The sequence below is a fragment of the Neoarius graeffei genome, chromosome 22 (genome assembly GCF_027579695.1).
Source record: "Neoarius graeffei isolate fNeoGra1 chromosome 22, fNeoGra1.pri, whole genome shotgun sequence".
Lineage (NCBI taxonomy): Eukaryota > Metazoa > Chordata > Actinopteri > Siluriformes > Ariidae > Neoarius > Neoarius graeffei.
Genome location: NC_083590.1, coordinates 237,088 through 255,062, shown reverse-complemented (window position 1 = coordinate 255,062; position 17,975 = coordinate 237,088). Strand labels below are relative to the sequence as shown.

At 43.2% G+C, this 17,975-nt stretch overlaps 1 protein-coding gene across 1 annotated transcript; it reads left to right on the top strand.

Moving 5' to 3' along the window:
- The first annotated feature begins 379 nt into the window (after positions 1–379).
- Positions 380–17,644, top strand: LOC132870480 (DNA-directed RNA polymerases I, II, and III subunit RPABC2). Its single transcript, XM_060904124.1, has 5 exons — positions 380–482; positions 12,576–12,645; positions 12,757–12,887; positions 15,578–15,649; positions 17,137–17,644. Exons 1-5 carry the CDS (start codon positions 463–465, stop codon positions 17,225–17,227), a joined length of 384 nt encoding a protein of 127 aa, XP_060760107.1. The 5' UTR covers positions 380–462; the 3' UTR covers positions 17,228–17,644.
- Positions 17,645–17,975: the final 331 nt, after the last annotated feature.

Below are 17,975 nucleotides of genomic sequence, written 5' to 3'. Positions count from 1 at the left end.
TCAAAGAAATATGAAATATACAAGTGTGAGAAGTGGACATGTTTCAGGGGAATGTGCATGAGCTGTTGGAGTCCAGGCTGTGCTGTATGACCCGGAATGTGCAAAAACAGGTCACATGATGAAGATGAAGAAGAGCCCTGATGAGAGAGTGAGAGGAAGAGAATGTGTGTAAGGGGGTAAATAAATCGCCGAGCTGTACAGTGTGAGCCGGAACGTGCAGTAAAGGGTCACAGAATGGAGATGGAGAACCACAGTTACAGACCGGAAGTGGGAGGTTCGGGTTTAGAGTCAGCGGGGTCTCTGAATTCCGGAACCGCAGTGTGACAGCGCACGGTTTTACCCGGAGGTATTATAAGTGAGCCCCAACCGGAAGTCGGCAGAAAGCAAGCGGAAGTTTATTTATCGTGCCGGTGTGTGCGGTGTTGAGGTGAAACTCGCTGCTGTTTGTTTCGTCGAAAAAAAATGTCTGACAACGAAGATAAGTAAGTAAAGTTTATAGAGTGATTACAGAGTGAATACAGTAAAGAGTAAATAAACCGAATCCGCTGAATGACTGAGATGAGAGGGTGAATGGCGGTTAGTTGCGCCTGTGGGTGACGACGAGATGAAGAAGGCTAGCTGTTCTGCGGGGAACGCCAAAAGTAACTAAACGCGTCTTGCTCATACCTGTCAACTTTGAGGTTTGAAAAAAAGGGATATTTCCCAGATTTTTAACTCAAAATAAGGGAAAATTTCGGAAAGTCATACCCTTCACCAAAAGTGGGTGTGTAGTTGAATGGGGGGCAATTTTCTATGTAGTATTTGTGATTTCCTGCACTCTGGTGCATGTTGGTGATAGCCAAGACCCAAACTCAATATGCTTATGGTTTATAGAGTGCATTTGTGAATAAACTATACATTTATTTTTATTTGCTTTCAGTGGTACCAGTTATTTCCCAAATTAAGGGCTAAAATACGGATCTTATGTTAAAATAAGAAAGGTCATTATATAACCAGTCAATAAATTCAATTCCATTGCAATTTATTATGGTTTTACCATAGTCATGGCCTCGGAACACTAGATAGATAGATAGATAGATAGATAGATAGATAGATAGAGTAATAAAGAGAGAAAGAGTAATATAAAATATTAAACCAAGAGTGATTTAAAATGGGTAAGTTTCAGATAGAAAATAAAATAGACAATGAGTGGATAAAACAGTTAATACACCAATTAGTTTACACTCGGCTATTTATGAGGTCTTAGCCAGGACATACTTAATGTAAACATGTGTAGCTTACCTTTGATTATTTGGGAGGCTTTCGTTTTCCCCATGGAAAATTTCTTTGCGATGGAAGAGTCTGGGAACATTCCAGCCACGCACTTGCTGAAATCATCAAAGAAAGAGAGGCTAATGTTTTTCTTAGCTATTAGCATCGCCATCTTCACCTCAGACCTAATCAGTGTTGCCAGATACTGCTGACGTTTTCCAGCCCAAAATATGTTCAAAACCCGCCAAAATGCACTTGAAACTAGGGTTGGGCGGTATCCAAATTTTGATACCTTTAAACTGTCTGTGTTTTCCCGGGGTATACGGTATTACCGAGAAAAAAATATTTTGTTTTGGCCTACTGTGTAACGTGCGCCTATGCCTCAAATGTACTATTTAAAAGCAGCATAGCGAATTGTGTGCATTGTGGTATGGATTAAGCAGCAAAGCGAATTTTGTGCATTGATGAATGGATTAAGAGATATTTCAAAGTATCACGCAACTCTTCCTTCATCTTGAAAATAGCATTCAACTGTCGTTTACACGTCTGCGTTGAAATGCCATTTGCAGCACTATTTCACCTACTCCATCAAAAAAAAGTACACGATGAGCAGGATCATACCCTTTCAAGCATGGGAAATAAAAAAAAGAAAACGAATCAACCAACACCCAAGTCCGTTTAGACTGCGCGATAAACCATATTCTTCAGCGCAAATGAGGCGAACCTAATTCAAATGCGTGATAGCTGCACAAGGCAAAATCATATGGGCCCACGTCATGCCATGGCGGGGAAATTAATAATCAAATGGCCTTACCTTGCTTAAAACGTTGTCTTGATCACATAACTCCTTACAATTATTCCACTTAAATCCATACGGTTTAACACACCCAACAAAGATAGCAAGCGCATTGCTAATTCCCACCAGAAACCGAACAGTTTACGCTACGATGTTTTCTTCCGTTTCTTCAGTAGATGACATTTCAAACGTTTATTACCCACATCCCAAATGTCATACGTTATATTATTTTACCTTGTTGTTACTCATGTAACCTACTCAAAACACAACTCATTGGAGAGATCTCGTGGAAGTGGAGTACCCCAGGCTATGGTGTGCCTTAGGGGACATATTAGATTTTTCATTTGGTTTGAAACCAAAATACTGCCACACTGCCGATGTTTTTTTTTTTTTTTTTTTGCCACTAACTCGTTATCTTGACTTGCCATCTTTCAACCGTGGTCTCAGTCTCTCTTTTTTTTTTTTAGATAGGACAGTATAGAGAGACAGGAAATGAGCGGGGGAGAGAGAGACGGGATCGGGAAATAACCTCGGGTCGGAATCGAACCCGGGTCCCCGGATTTATGGTACGGTGCCTTAGCCATCTGAGCCATGACACTCCCGGTCTCAGTCTCTTGCGAAGCTTTCTGTCAGACTCCAAATGTCACGCAGGGTTGCCATGGTAACGACATAAACAACCCTGCACGTGATGAGAACTTCTTTAGGAAATTGATAGAATTAGTGAAAATACGATCACACAGTTATTCGGGATGATCTTCAATTTATTATTTTATATTATGACCTCATGTACTCCATATTTATTTAGATATTATATATTTTTTTTAAATGACGGTAATGAGACCGATACCGTTGGTACTTTTGGATACCTCGGGATACCTTCTTACCGTAATACTGCCCAACCCTACTTGAAACCACCCAATCTGGCAACACTGGACCTAATCACTTGCTCAGCCTCGCCTCCGGACGGAGTTTTGTAATTACTGATGCCTGAGAGGGCGGGGATGTGAATTCATGGCCCGACTTCCTGCTGTAAACTCCTGTCAGAGGCGCGTCATGAATTCTGGACCTACCGACTTTTATATAATGTGAAAATACGGGATATTTTCGGGAAAATAAAAAAAACGGGAAGACAGCGGGAAATAAGTCGAAATAAGGGATTTCCCGGGAAAAACGGGAGGGTTGACAGGTATGGTCTTGCTTCATATAACACTCATGGCCTGCGAGTAGGCCATACCGCTACTGATAAAGCAAGCCGTCTGGTGGTTGATATGCTGTTGGATAAATGTGATATTTTGTGTTTGCAAGAAACGTGGTTACCGATACAAGATCTGGATAATCTGAACTCTCTGCACATGAACTTCCATGGGGCTGGTGAGTCCACTACCGACCTCAGCACTAGGCTGGTGCGAGGTAGGATGGCTGGTGGAGTAGCCATATTGTGGAACATTAAATATGACCCTATGGTAAAAGTGGTCAGACTAAATGTTAACTGGGCCATAGGGCTAGAGTTCAATTACAATGAAAATAAATTCACTGTTTTGAATGTCTATACACCATATGAAGCATATGAGCATGAATTTCTGAATAGATTAACTCTTATCCAGTCTTTTGTAGAGGATAACAGCTCATCCTGGGTTTATGTTGTGGGCAATTTTAATGCTGACATGTCAGACAGCAAGTCTTTGTTTGCTAAACACCTGCAGAAGTTTTGTAATGAGTCTAAATTAATACTATCAAGTACATCTATGTTGCCTAGCACTAGTTTTACCTACATAAGTGAAGCTTGGCACACGACATCATGGTTAGACCACATTGTGACAACAGCTGATGCCCATGCCTCTCTGGAAAATGTGGAGATTTGTTATGATCTTGCCACTACTGATCACATCCCTTTAGGCTACGTTTACATTACGTCGAATCAGCGGATCATCAGATTAACGTTCTTAAAACGATTCGCGTTTACACTTAAACCGTTAGCCGTGCACACAGCAACACCAATACACGGATACACTCTGCTCCGCAGGCATCCTGCGCTCCAAATCACTCCGCCCTGAACAGCGAGTGCCCTCTGGAGGGTGCGCACTCCGGCCCTGCGCAGCTCACAGAGCGCGCGAGTGAAGTGAACAAGCCACGATTCGGGACTGAGCCGCTGTGTGTGTGATCCCAGCGCAGATCACTTATTACTTGCAAGTGGAAGGGTGGCAAGCCTAAAGACAATCATAACTACACAATGGGCAGTATTTGCATCAGTATTTGCAGTATTTTCATACTTTTATACTCTTTAATGAAAGGTGATACAAGGCGGAAGTCCGCGCCGTTTTTCAGCAGTCGCGTCACATGACCAACGCCAGCGAATCAGGAAGGTGGATGTCACAGTGATGTTGTCCAGTGAGACGCCAGCTAGAGCTCAGCACAGCGTATTCTGAATGTTTACACAGCACCGGAGCTGACACGATCTGGATTGAATACGTGGACGCTGGCGGATTCCCGTTTCCCGGCTTTTCCAGGGGGTTTAATGTAAACGGACAGTGCATCCACGAAGAAAACGAGACAGATACGGTCTAATGTAAACGTAGCCTTAGTTGCACTGTTAAATGTTGAGAATGTCCCCCTGCTGGCCAGCAATAATAACACTGCTCCCTCAAGTAAACTGGACTGGTCAAAACTGTGTGATGAGGATATGGCTGGGTATTTAAACCTTACAGATATGGCCCTTTTCCACTACCCTTTTTCAGCTCGCTTCAGCTCACTTCAGCCCGACACGGCTCGCGTTTCGACTACCAAAAACCAGCACGACTCCGCTCGCTTCAGCCCTGCTTAGCCCCTAAAACTCGCACCGTTTTGGAGTGGGGCTGAAGCGAGCCAAAGCGAGCCGAGTGAGGTTGGGGGCGTGAGCAGACACTCCCCTGTGCACTGATTGGTGAGGAGGAGTGTCCTCACATGCCCACACACGCCCCGCGAGCGCGCTGGGATCTGTAAACACCGCAAACCCGGAAGGAGAAGAATTACGAGAATTTCTGAAGCCTTATGCGCCTCGCCTCATCTATACGCTCTTGCCAGTATTTGTCCGCGTTGTCAGTGACAACAAGCCACAGCACCAAGACCAGCAACACTAACGACTCCATGTCCTCCATGTTTATTGTTTACTATTCGGGTCGTGAGACTACCGCTTAAAAGATCACTGATGTCACTGTTTGCGCTGCTTAACGACATCACCTGACGTCCACCCACTTTCGCTAACTCCACCCAATGTGTCCACCCACTTCCAGCCAGCACGGTTCAGCGCGGTTGTAGTCGAAATGCAACTCCAACAGCCCCACCCAGCTCGACTCAGCACGGCACGGCTCAGCCCGACTCAGCCGCGTTTGTAGTGGAAAAGCGGCAATAGTTGTCTAAATAATATTGTCTTGCCCAAAGAGGCTTTAATGTGCACAGATATCAACTGTAAGAATGTACAACATACTGATGAACTGTGTGTCATGTATGATGATATTGTTAAATGTCTTAATACCTCCAGTGTATCTTTGTTTAATAGTAAGTGTAAAGTTCCAAACATTAGACCTGGGTGTAATGAGTTTGTGGCTGAACAGCATGCTGTGGCAAGAAAGGCATTTAGAAATTGGGTTGAGGCTGGTAGACCTAGACAGGGAGATTTGTTAGAGTTGAAAAAACGTACCAATGCTAGATTTAAATATGCCCTCCGTTTTATTAAGAAAAATGAGGACACAATGAGAGCAGACTCACTTGCTAGAAAGCTACAGAGTAGTAACCCTACTGAATTCTGGAAAGAAGTAAAAGTCATGAACAATAGTAAAACTCCCCTGCCCTCAGACATTGAAGGTGTCAGTGGCCCAGAAAAAATAGCTGATCTTTGGCGTGAGCATTATTGTAACCTTTTTAACTGTGTGAAAAGTAACTCTGTTCATATCCGTCTTGAACATGGCATCTCTGCTGATATGGTAGTAAGGGCAGCTGATGTCACTGATGCCATTAACATTCTGGATAATAATAAGGCCTGTGGTTTGGACTGCATTACTGCAGAGCATTTAAAATTTGCCAGTTATAAGCTCTGTCACTTATTGTCTATGTGCTTTACTGGCTGTATAGTTCATGGAGTCCTACCCAAATCTATTATGGCCGTAATGTTAGTGCCTGTACTTAAGGATAAAGCTGGTAAGCTTAACAGTATTAGCAATTACAGACCTATCGCACTAGCCAGTGTCTTGTCCAAAGTCTTGGAGAGAATACTGCTAGTTAAGATAGAAATGTATGTGTATACTCATGATAATCAGTTTGGTTTTAAAAGAAAGCATGGGACTGATCTATGTATATATGCTCTCAAAGAGATTGTAGCAAGATACACTAGCCTGAACTCAACTGTTTTCCTGTGCTTCATTGACACATCTAAAGCATTTGATAGAATCAATCATGAAAAATTATTTCTAAAGTTGTTAGATCGAGGTGTCCCTAAGCCTTTAGTGAGAATATTAGTGTTTTAGTATGCTCATCAAATGTTTCAGGTTAAATGGGATAATGTTGTGTCGGCTCCATTTTCTGTCAGTAATGGAGTGCGTCAAGGTGGGATTTTGTCTCCTATTTTATTTAATGTGTATATGGATTATCTCTCTGATCAGTTAAATGGACTAAAAACTGGCTGCCTTGTGGGCAACACTATTGTTAACCATTTGATGTATGCAGATGACTTGGTCCTGCTGTGTCCTTATAGTGCTGGGCGACAGCAGATGTTAAAGGTGTGCTGTGCTCTCAGTATGGCCTGGATCATGATATACAGCTTGGGTGGCCAACCCGCGGCTCGCGAGCCGCATGCGGCTCTTTGCCCGGTGTCATGCGGCTCTTACGTTCATATCGAAGTTGGTGTTTGTGGTTTTTTTTATGTGCGTGTGCGCTTTGCTTGAGTTCAGTATGGTATTTTTGTCAAATGCATCTTCGCTTTGCTTGGGTATATTACGGTATTTTCAGGTCATATCAAACGTGCATGTGCGTGAGATAGTCGCTAAGTTTTTGGGCAAGGTGTATCTTGTGTCAAGTAGCCTCTCAAAATGGCAATGAAAAAATGCACAGCAAAACGAAAATATGAAGACGAACATAGGACATTTTTAACAGAGTGGGAGAGTTTATACTTTTTTGTTGAACGTAATGGCAAGCCATTCTGCCTTATATGTCAGTCGTCATTAGCTCATTTCAAAGCTTCCCGCCTCCCTGAATAAGCAAGGAGCCAGATATGCAACACTAATTGAAAACCTGCACGAAAGCTTTGTAACCCGGTTCCGTGATATACAACTGAAAAGGCCACAGGTTACGTTCCTCGTCGACCCATTCAATGCGGAGATGGACTGTTTGAAAGCCCCGCTTGTCACAGATGAGGCTGCGGCTGAGTTGGAGATGATCGATCTTCGTGAGGAAGACCAACTGAAACCTGTTTTGAGGGAAGGCACCATTGAGTTTTGGAAAAGTGTGCCATTGGAAAAATACCCGAATGTGAAACAGGCTGCGCTTAAGATACTGTCAATGTTTGGGTCAACATACGTCTGCGAGTCTGTGTTCTCTACCATGAAACACGTGAAGTCAAAGCATCGTTCTGTTCTGACTGAAACCCATGTGAAAGAACTGCTTCGAGTGGCAACGACGGAATACAAGCCAGATTTGAAGAGGATTGTTCAAGGCAAGGAATGTCAGAAGTCCCACTAAGCAACATCAGGGTCTCCGCGGATCCTTAAAAAGTCTTAAAAAGTCTTATTTTTAATATGTGTTTTTTAAGGTCTTAAAAAGCATTATATTTCGCTATTTTTTGAGCTATGGTATTAAATTTCACATGGGAGGTATTAAATTTCATCCAGGTAGCCTACGGTAAATGGAAAAAAAAAAACATATGTCTGGATTTTTTTTTCGCGCTAACGTTATTTATTCAACCAGCGTCGTTTATCAAGATGCTGAACAAGTAGCACAAGAGCCGTTGTGTGTCTAGCACTAGTTCTAATAGTGCAGGAACCACGCCACAGGGGGCAGTGTGTTCTTTTATCCATGTAGTAGAACCATTGAGAGTAGAGCAGACGAGGAAGAAGTGGTTGAACTTGAACATGAACGGAGATGGGGAAGTGTAAGTTTAGTAACAAGTGGCTTGAGGAGCCAAAATACAAAAGTTGGCTAACAACAGCAACTTCAGAATATGAAGCGAGATGTAAGGTATGTCGGAAAGACATCAAGTTAACAACAATGGGCTGTAAAGCCCTTGACGCTCACTCGAAAGGGGAAAAGCATATGCGCTATGCTGCTAGTCGGGCAACAACAGTCCCCATGCCAATGTTCGCCTCTACGGTCACAAAAAGTGCAATGCCAGCTTTAGCGTCTCTGCCGGGTCCCAGCACAAGTGCTTTCGCGGCATTCGCCCCAACCGCTACGCTGAAGGCAGAAATACTGTGGGTTCTGCAGAAGATGCACTTATTTATTAAAAAAAATGCTTTGAACTTAACCTAGAGTGTGCTTTTTTTTTTTACTGTACGTATTTGTTCCGCGGTAGTGATCTTATTTTTTATACTCAATGGTCTTAAAATGGTCTTAAAAAGTATTATTTTTGCTGGTCAGAAATGTGCAGAGACCCTGAACATGCATAGTAAGTGCACACGATATTGATTGCTGTAAATGACTGGCCTGTGGTATTAGTACTGACTGAAGGAGTAAATTTCTCTCATGTTGGCGTGTGACATTTACTATTAATCTGGCTGAGCAGAGGTGCGTGAGCGTGTGCGTCTGTGGGGGCGATGTTCATGTGTGGTCATGTGTATGGTGCGGCTTTTTTTGGTAATGCCATGAGTCCCACTAAGCAGCATGCATAGTAAGTGCACACAATGTTCATTGTTAAAAATGACTGGCCTCAGCCTGTGGTCTTAGTACTGTAGGAGTAAATATGTTGGTGTGTGACATTTACTATTAATCTGGCTGAGCAGAGGTGTGTGTGTGAGAGAGAGAGAGAGAGAGGAAGGGATGGGTGATGTTCGTGTGCCCATGTGTATGATGTGGCTCTTTGCGGTAATACAATAAAAAATGTGGCTCTTGGTCTCCAACTGGTTGGCCACCCCTGATATACAGTATAATGCTAAGAGCAGCCAAATAATGATAGTTAGAAGCGTTGGGGACAGGAAATCAAATTTTCCCACGTTTTCCTTGTCAGGCGGTCCTCTTGCTGTGTGTGATGAAATAAAATATCTTGGACAGGTCATATCCGATGACTGGTCAGATGACAAGGACATCTATCGACAGAGATGTAAAATTTAGTCCCAAGCTAATATGCCTATACGCAAGTTTTCTATGTGCTCCAATGATGTGAAATGCTCCTTGTTCAGAACATACATCACACCTTTATACACTTCTCAATTGTGGTCCTGCTTTAAAAAGGGTAATATGCAGCGACTCAAGGTAGCATATAATGATGCAATGAGGCTGTTACTCAGGGTCCCTAGGTGGCATAGTGCCAGTGAATTATTTGTGTCCTCTGCAGTGCCAACTTTTGAGGCACTTTTAAGACATTTAATGTATAGTTTTATGTGTCATATAGATAGGTCTGAGAATGCTATAATTGAGGCCTTGGCCAGTCCGCTAAAAAGCTGTTACCGTTTTACGTCCAGGATTAGGAGGCATTGGTGCAAGAGTTTATATTTTTTATAATTGTCCTTACGTATGTGCTTGTTATTTCTTTGCTTTTATTTTTTGTCTTAATTTATCATTTATACTGTTTTTTTTATATATATTTAAATGCCATATGGACTTCTGGTGTCTGAAATAAAGTTTATGTATGTTAGTTTCCGTGAGCTCGGAGCTGGTGTGTGTGGAGTCTGCGCTCTATCTCTCTCTCCGGAGGGGTGAATCGGGTGAGACTGAGACCCCGGTTACACGCAGCCGGGTGTCTGTAAACACGGAGGTTTATTTATGCGGTTGCGCCCATCATTTACCTGTAAATGGAGTTTCAGTCACTGAAATCAGCTGCTTTCAAAAACTCCGGGCAAAGTGGAGACTTGTGAAACTCCATTTTCATGCTGCGTGTAAACAGTGGGAGGAGTTTCAGCATTGTGATCTGACAGTCCCTCCCCCTCGGCTTTCAGATCTCTGGTTGGCTTTCTATTTGTTTGACATGTTTCTGACAGCCTTCCCTGGCTGCTTTTCAGCATTGTGTAAACGGAATTATTTTCTAGTCCGGGGAGGAGAAGATACCCGTTTTCATAAATACCTGGCTACGTGTAAACGAAGTATAATCCCCTCAGGGACACTGTTGCCCCTTTTCCACCAAAGCAGTTCCAGGGCTGGTTCGGGGCCAGTGCTTAGTTTGGAACCGGGTTTTCTGTTTCCACTGACAAAGAACTGGCTCTGGGGCCAGAAAAACCGGTTCCAGGCTAGCACCAACTCTCTGCTGGGCCAGAGGAAAGAACCGCTTATGTCAGCGGGGGGGGGGCGGAGTTGTTAAGACCAACAACAATAACAAGACCGCGGAAGATCGCCATTTTTAAGCGACGAGAAGCCGCAGCTGTACAAACACGAAGTCATCCATTATTATTATTGTTGTTGTTGTTGCTGCTGCTTCTTCCGTGTTGTTTTTGCTTCGATATTCACGCCAAGGTTTATGCAAACGTAGCGATGTAACTGACGTATACAGCGACGTAACTGACGTATGCAGCGACGTAATGACGTGTCTCCTCTTAGCACCGCGAGGTATGGAAAAGCAAACTGGTTCTCAGCTGGCTCGCGAGTTGAACGAGTTGTGAACCAGCACCAGCACTGGCCCCGAACCAGCCCTGGAACTGATTTGGTGGAAAAGGGGCACTGTGTCCGCTCCCCTCAGGGGCACTGTGTCCGCTCCCCTCAGGGGCACTGTGTCCGCTCCCCTCCTCTCAGGGACACTGTGTCTGCTCCTCTCAGGGACACTGTGTCTGCTCCTTGTGTCTGCTCCTCTCAGGGACACTGTGTCTGCTCCTCTCAGGGACACTGTGTCTGCTCCTCTCAGGGACACTGTGTCTGCTCCTTGTGTTCGCTCCTCTCAGGGACACTGTTTCCGCTCCTCTCAGGGACACTGTGTCCGCTCCTCTCAGGGACACTATGTCTGCTCCTTGTGTCCGCTCCTCTCAGGGACACTGTGTCCGCTCCTCTCAGGGACACTGTGTCTGCTCCTTGTGTCCGCTCCTCTCAGGGACATTGTGTCTGCTCCTTGTGTCCGCTCCTCTCAGGGACACTGTGTCTGCTCCTCTCAGGGACACTGTGTCTGCTCCTTGTGTCCGCTCCTCTCAGGGACACTGTGTCTGCTCCTTGTGTCCGCTCCTCTCAGGGACACTGTGTCTGCTCCTCTCAGGGACACTGTGTCCGCTCCTCTCAGGGACACTGTGTCTGCTCCTTGTGTCCGCTCCTCTCAGGGACACTGTGTCTGCTCCTTGTGTCCGCTCCTCTCAGGGACACTGTGTCCGCTCCTCTCAGGGACACTGTGTCTGCTCCTTGTGTCCGCTCCTCTCAGGGACACTGTGTCCGCTCCTCTCAGGGACACTGTGTCCGCTCCTCTCAGGGACACTGTGTCTGCTCCTTGTGTCCGCTCCTCTCAGGGACACTGTGTCCGCTCCCCTCAGGAAATGAGCTGGAAGTTTTACTGAACAGCTTCCAGAACCAGTCTCGGTTCTAATGGACCCTTTAAGTCTCTCACTCGCTTGTGATTGGTGCAGAAACCCAGCAGCTTTCACCGTGAGTTTATCCGGAGAGTCTCTGACACAACATGCTGCTTTCTGTTCTGACAGACAAACATTTCCCTCTACATTTCACTTTCTGCCTGAAAACTGGTGATTGGAATCGAAAATGTTTTTATACTGAATCCATTATGTAGAAGTACTAAAAAGGGGTGCCAAGACTTGTGTACAGTACCAGTCAAAAGTTTGTACCCCCCTATTCTACGAATTCAGAGGGGTTTCTATATTGTGACTTTTTTTCTATGTTTTTGAACAAAACTGAAGACATCAAAACTATGAAATAACATCTGGAACATTTTTGGAATTTTGTGGTAAACAAAAGTGTTTAAAAAAACAAAATACATGATCGTATAAAATATTAAACAGTAAATAATAAAATACAGTAAACAGCCCGATTCCACAGCTGCAGTAATCCATATTGTGTCAAGAACCGAACAACCAAGGAAAGAGAAACGACATCCATCATTACTTTGACAGGAAGGGACTTTTAATTCATAAAAATAAAGAAAAAAGTATGGAATTATAAGGTGTGTCCAAACTTTAGAATTTTGAATGGTATTTGTATATAAAACACGCTGCTGAGTTTTAATTGTTCACGCTGGAGACGTGGATGTGGCCGTGTTTGTGTGAGAGTGCTACAGATTTATAATAACGCTGATAAAAAACTGAAAGTGGCTCAGACAGATCTGACGATGTGGAAATGTAATTGCACATGATCACACAATCAAATCTCTGTGTGTGTGTGTGTGTGTGTGTGTGTGTGTGTGTGTGTGTGTGTGTGTGTGTCACAGTTTTGATGATGGAGATTTTGATGATGTGGAGGAGGACGAGGGGCTGGACGACCTGGAAAATGTGGAGGATGTAAGATTTACTCTCAATCCATGGTTCAGTTTAGTTTTCATAACTGACCAAACTTGCAGTTCACTATACTCTCAATACAGAGTGTATGACCAGGTGTGTGTGTGTGTGTAGGAGGATCAGGAGAACGTACAGATCCTCCCTGCAGGAGAAGGACAGCAGGCCAATCAGAAGAGGATCACTACACCGTACATGACCAAATACGAGAGAGCCAGAGTGCTGGGCACGAGAGCACTGCAGATTGCGTAAAAACACACACACACACACACACACACACACAGTCCTGTCTCATCGGAACACCTGCTCATTCAGGATATTATTTATATTCATCTCCCTTACTCGCCCCCCACCCACCTACCCAAAACCCCTTCCGTTTAGACAGGACACAGCGGAGTGTTTGAGTATTAAATGTGTGGCTCAGTGTGGGTCTATTGGGATTTAAACTCGCAACCTTCTGATCAGTAACACAGTGCCTTAACTACTGAATCATGTGATTGGATAATGAATACTGTATGTACAGGTGTTCCTAATAAAGTGACCAGTCACTTGATACACACCATCTCTCTCTTTGTGTGTGAACATCCACTGTGTCCGAAATCACTCCCGACTCACTCTGTCGTGAACTGTACAGTGAGGTCACCATTTTGTAGTGCTGTCTGAATGTATAGTGAGAATTATTACACCCTACAGTGGTGCTCGAAAGTTTGTGAACCTTTTAGAATTTTCTATATTTCTGCATAAATATGACCTAAAACATCATCAGATTTTCACACAAGTCCTAAAAGTAGATAAAGAGAACCCAGTTAAACAAATGAGACAAAAATATTATACTTGGTCATTTATTTATTGAGGAAAATGATCCAATATTACATATCTGTGAGTGGCAAAAGTATGTGAACCTTTGCTTTCAGTATCTGGTGTGACCCCCTTGTGCAGCAATAACTGCAACTAAACGTTTGCGGTAACTGTTGATCAGTCCTGCACACCGGCTTGGAGGAATTTTAGCCCGTTCCTCCGTACAGAACAGCTTCAACTCTGGGATGTTGGTGGGTTTCCTCACATGAACTGCTCGCTTCAGGTCCTTCCACAACATTTCCATTGGATTAAGGTCAGGACTTTGACTTGGCCATTCCAGAACATTAACTTTATTCTTCTTTAACCATTCTTTGGTAGAACGACTTGTGTGCTTAGGGTCGTTGTCTTGCTGCATGACCCACCTTCTCTTGAGATTCAGTTCATGGACAGATGTCCTGACATTTTCCTTTAGAATTTCCTGGTATAGTTCAGAATTCATTGTTCCATCAATGATGGCAATCATTGGCCCAGATGCAGCAAAACAAGCCCAAACCATGATACTACCACCACCATGTTTCACAGATGGGATAAGGTTCTTATGCTGGAATGCAGTGTTTTCCTTTCTCCAAACATAACACTTCTCATTTAAACCAAAAAGTTCTATTTTGGTCTCATCCATCCACAAAACATTTTTCCAATAGCCTTCTGGCTTGTCCACGTGATCTTTAGCAAACTGCAGATAAGCAGCAGTGTTCTTTTTGGAGAGCAGTGGCTTTCTCCTTGCAACCCTGCCATGCACACCATTGTTGTTCAGTGTTCTCCTGATGGTGGACTCATGGACATTAACATTAGCCAATGTGAGAGAGGCCTTCAGTTGCTTAGAAGTTACCCTGGGGTCCTTTGTGACCTCGCTGACTATTACACGCCTTGCTCTTGGAGTGATCTTTGTTGGTCGGCCACTCCTGGGGAGGGTAACAATGGTCTTGAATTTCCTCCATTTGTACACAATCTGTCTGACTGTGGATTGGTGGAGTCCAAACTCTTTAGAGATGGTTTTGTAGCCTTTTCCAGCCTGATGAGCATCAACAACGCTTTTTCTGAGGTCCTCAGAAATCTCCTTTGTTCGTGCCATGATACACTTCCACAAACATGTGTTGTGAAGATCAGACTTGGATAGATCCCTGTTCTTTAAATAAAACAGGGTGCCTACTCACACCTGATTGTCATCCCATTGATTTGAAAACACCTGACTCTAATTTCACCTTTAAATTAACTGCTAATCCTAGAGGTTCACATACTTTTGCCACTCACAGATATGTAATATTGGATCATTTTCCTTAATAAATAAATGACCAAGTATAATATTTTTGTCTCATTTGTTTAACTGGGTTCTCTTTATCTACTTTTAGGACTTGTGTGAAAATCTGATGATGTTTTAGGTCATATTTATGCAGAAATATAGAACATTCTAAAGGGTTCACAAACTTTCGAGCACCTCTGTATATAGTGAACTCATTGTGTCCCACGATGCATCACAAAAAGTAGTGTACAACTGATGGGCACTAACCAAGCAATATATCCCATCATGCACTGTGGTTGCACTGGAAACAAAGTATGTTGGGGTGAACGGACGGAGGAAGAAACACATAAACAGACATTCAAGTCCAATTAAAAATAGTAAGAGAACAGAAAAAAGCTAAAATAGAATAAGACATAAAATATAGGAGTAAAAGTTACGTTGCAGAGTGAGGAATTAATCAAAAGCCTCAAGTTTTATTTAATAAAAGGCAAAGAAGAAAGTGTTCAGCCTTGATTTAAAAGAACTGAAAGCTGCAGGTACTCTGTATTGATTAACGTGGGAAATACGCTTAGTATAATATGGATTTATCGCAAACACATGCATGTGTTTATTATTTTGAAACCCACCAGCCGACTGATCTGGCACGTTTTAATTGTGCAACAGTAATGACGCAAATAACGGTGCGGCATAGTTGCATTCGAAAGCGTTTTTACATTTTCCCAATGAGCTCACTGTATCGTCCTTTAGATAGGGAGTCGTGAACACGTGAGTGGTTTTGGACACAGCCATTATCATGATAAACCAGTAAGAGTTGAGTGACATCACTTCCTGTCCACACAGGATGTGTGCACCAGTGATGGTGGAGTTGGAGGGAGAGACGGACCCTCTGCAGATCGCCATGAAGGAGCTCAAGTATGACTGACACACACACACACAGTAGCAGTAATAATAACTCGACATTCACGCCGTGTGTGTGCTCTCTCACAGATGTGCAAAGCAGCTCTAGTTTATCTTGATATTTATTGGATTCAGTTTCTCAGTACAGTGGCGCTACTGATTTGTTTGTGTAGAAACAAAACTCAGCATTTCAGTACTCGTTTTCCACTAGTGTTTACACACTGACAGTTCCAGCATTCACCACCAGAGGGAGGCATCATACACACGCTGAACCGTCTCCATGGTTACTCTGAAGGTGTGCGCTGTATGCCTTGGCACAAACACTGTCCTGAATTAATGTTCTATTTTATTTTCCGTGATTGTATATTTAAGCCTGAGTGTTGATTACTGACCTGCTCTGTAGTGTGTGCGTTACAGGCGTTTACCACACGCTCTGATCCTCACGATTTCTGCCTGTAATTCATTATAATAACCAGTTCTTTAAAAACCGTGCGTGTGTGAGTTACAGTGTGGTGTGCTGAAGTTAAGTTAGTGTTACCATTCTGAAGTTGATTATTTTCCTATAACAGCATGTCCCTAAGTGTTTTATTAACATTGTTGTGATGTGCAGCTGCACTACTGTCAGAGCTGCTGTTATAGAAAATTAATCACCACCTTCTGACCAATCAGAGTCCAGAACTCAGCAGTGATGAGACTTTTATAAAAATTTGAATGCGCTGTCTGGTTTACATTTACACACTGTTCCTTTTTCCTCTGCTTCCTGTTAAACAGGAAATGTGTGGCATGTTTGTACAGGCCTCAACGTTAATTTTTGACACCTTTTGCCCTGCAGATTAATCCTGTATCGTTTTTGCCAGAGTAAATAGGAGTGTCTGGGCTTTTTGTCCGCATCTTTGGGATGGTTGCTAGGACGCTACAAGTTTTGGTATCTTGTGTAAACAAATTTTTGCCACTCGATTCCCAATCCTCCCTGCTCTTCTCTTCCAGCAGGCATCACAGATCCATAGAATTACCCACAAACATATCTCTGTGTGTGTGTGTGTGTGTGTGCACGCGCGATCTCCAGTCACTTTTGATTCTTTTGACTGCTGAGAATCCCCGGTCACAGATGCTACTTGATAGGGGGATGGTAAACACTATAAGCACCACTTTAAGAACACACACATGCGCACGTGCGCCTGAAGTAAGCCAATCAGAATCACCGTTACAAATCGGGAAGAAAAAATCAGAATGATCAGAGGGGAGGCGAGGATGCTGGTTAATGCGTCTTGTTTTTTGTAATGTACTCACTCGAAAATTATTTTTGTGCTTAAAGAAGCCGACCATAGGTGTGCTCGAATGGGCCTAACGCACTCAAATATTTCTGCCCGAATGTCTTGGTCGGGCAGATTGGGCATTCGGGCAGTGCCTGGTGTTGAGGCAGTATCAGAACACTGAAACATTTACTGTGGTGTTCAGACACTGATGTGGTGTTTAAAGGTGATTCATTATGTGCTTTACAGAGGCAGAAAGATCCCCATCATCATCCGGAGGTATCTGCCTGATGGGAGCTATGAGGACTGGGGCTGTGACGAGCTTATCATCACGGACTAAACACACACACACACAGTCTCGGTATTCTGACTGGAAAGGAAACACCAGTGAATCTGTAAACGGTGATTAAAGCTAAAACATGCGTGTAAACTTAATCATCAGTAAGGGTCTCTGGTTTAAAATAAACACACACCAGTAAACACACTGCAGCTCACACCCCTCAGTACACACGGCCCTGTACAATAGCCTCAGTGTGTGCGCGCGCAGTGAATTACTCTCTCCACTAGAGGGAGTAGTCACACTTTCATTTTGAAATGAATTATAGTTTGTTTTATTAAAGTAACACAATACATCTTTTTGTATAAAAGATATTCGGAGTTATTACATTTTATTTATCTCAATAAAAGAGCTCAATGTTTTTAATAAAGCTGTACTTTCTTGAAGGAATGTTGAAATAAATAAAGTGATGGCTTGAGATCTGGTTCTGAGGCTGGTGTTTGTCATTAAATTTTGACGTAAGATCCAGAATATGTGAGTGTAAAGGTTCTGGAATATAGCCCTGTCTTGTTCTGACAGCTTTGGCTCTGAATAATTAGATCTTTGTATTAAAATTTAAACATGCTTTATTTCATTACGTTACATGGCCTTCAGCAGATACTTATCCAGAATGATGTACAACAAGTGCAAAAGTCAGGTACACAAAGTGCTAAACTTCAAGACAAGAAAGTTCTAGTGCAACTGAACAAGTGACAAAATAACACTGGGTGTAATATTCTGTTGAAATACCAATACTCAGCAAAGCCAAGGA

Bases quoted from the DNA above. Each gene is read 5' to 3' on its own strand.
- LOC132870480 (XM_060904124.1), top strand. From the start codon at position 463: ATGTCTGACAACGAAGATAA. The intron at 483-12,575 runs GTAAGTAAAGTT...TGTGTGTCACAG, and splicing joins ATGTCTGACAACGAAGATAA to TTTTGATGATGGAGATTTTG. The intron at 12,646-12,756 runs GTAAGATTTACT...GTGTGTGTGTAG, and splicing joins ACCTGGAAAATGTGGAGGAT to GAGGATCAGGAGAACGTACA.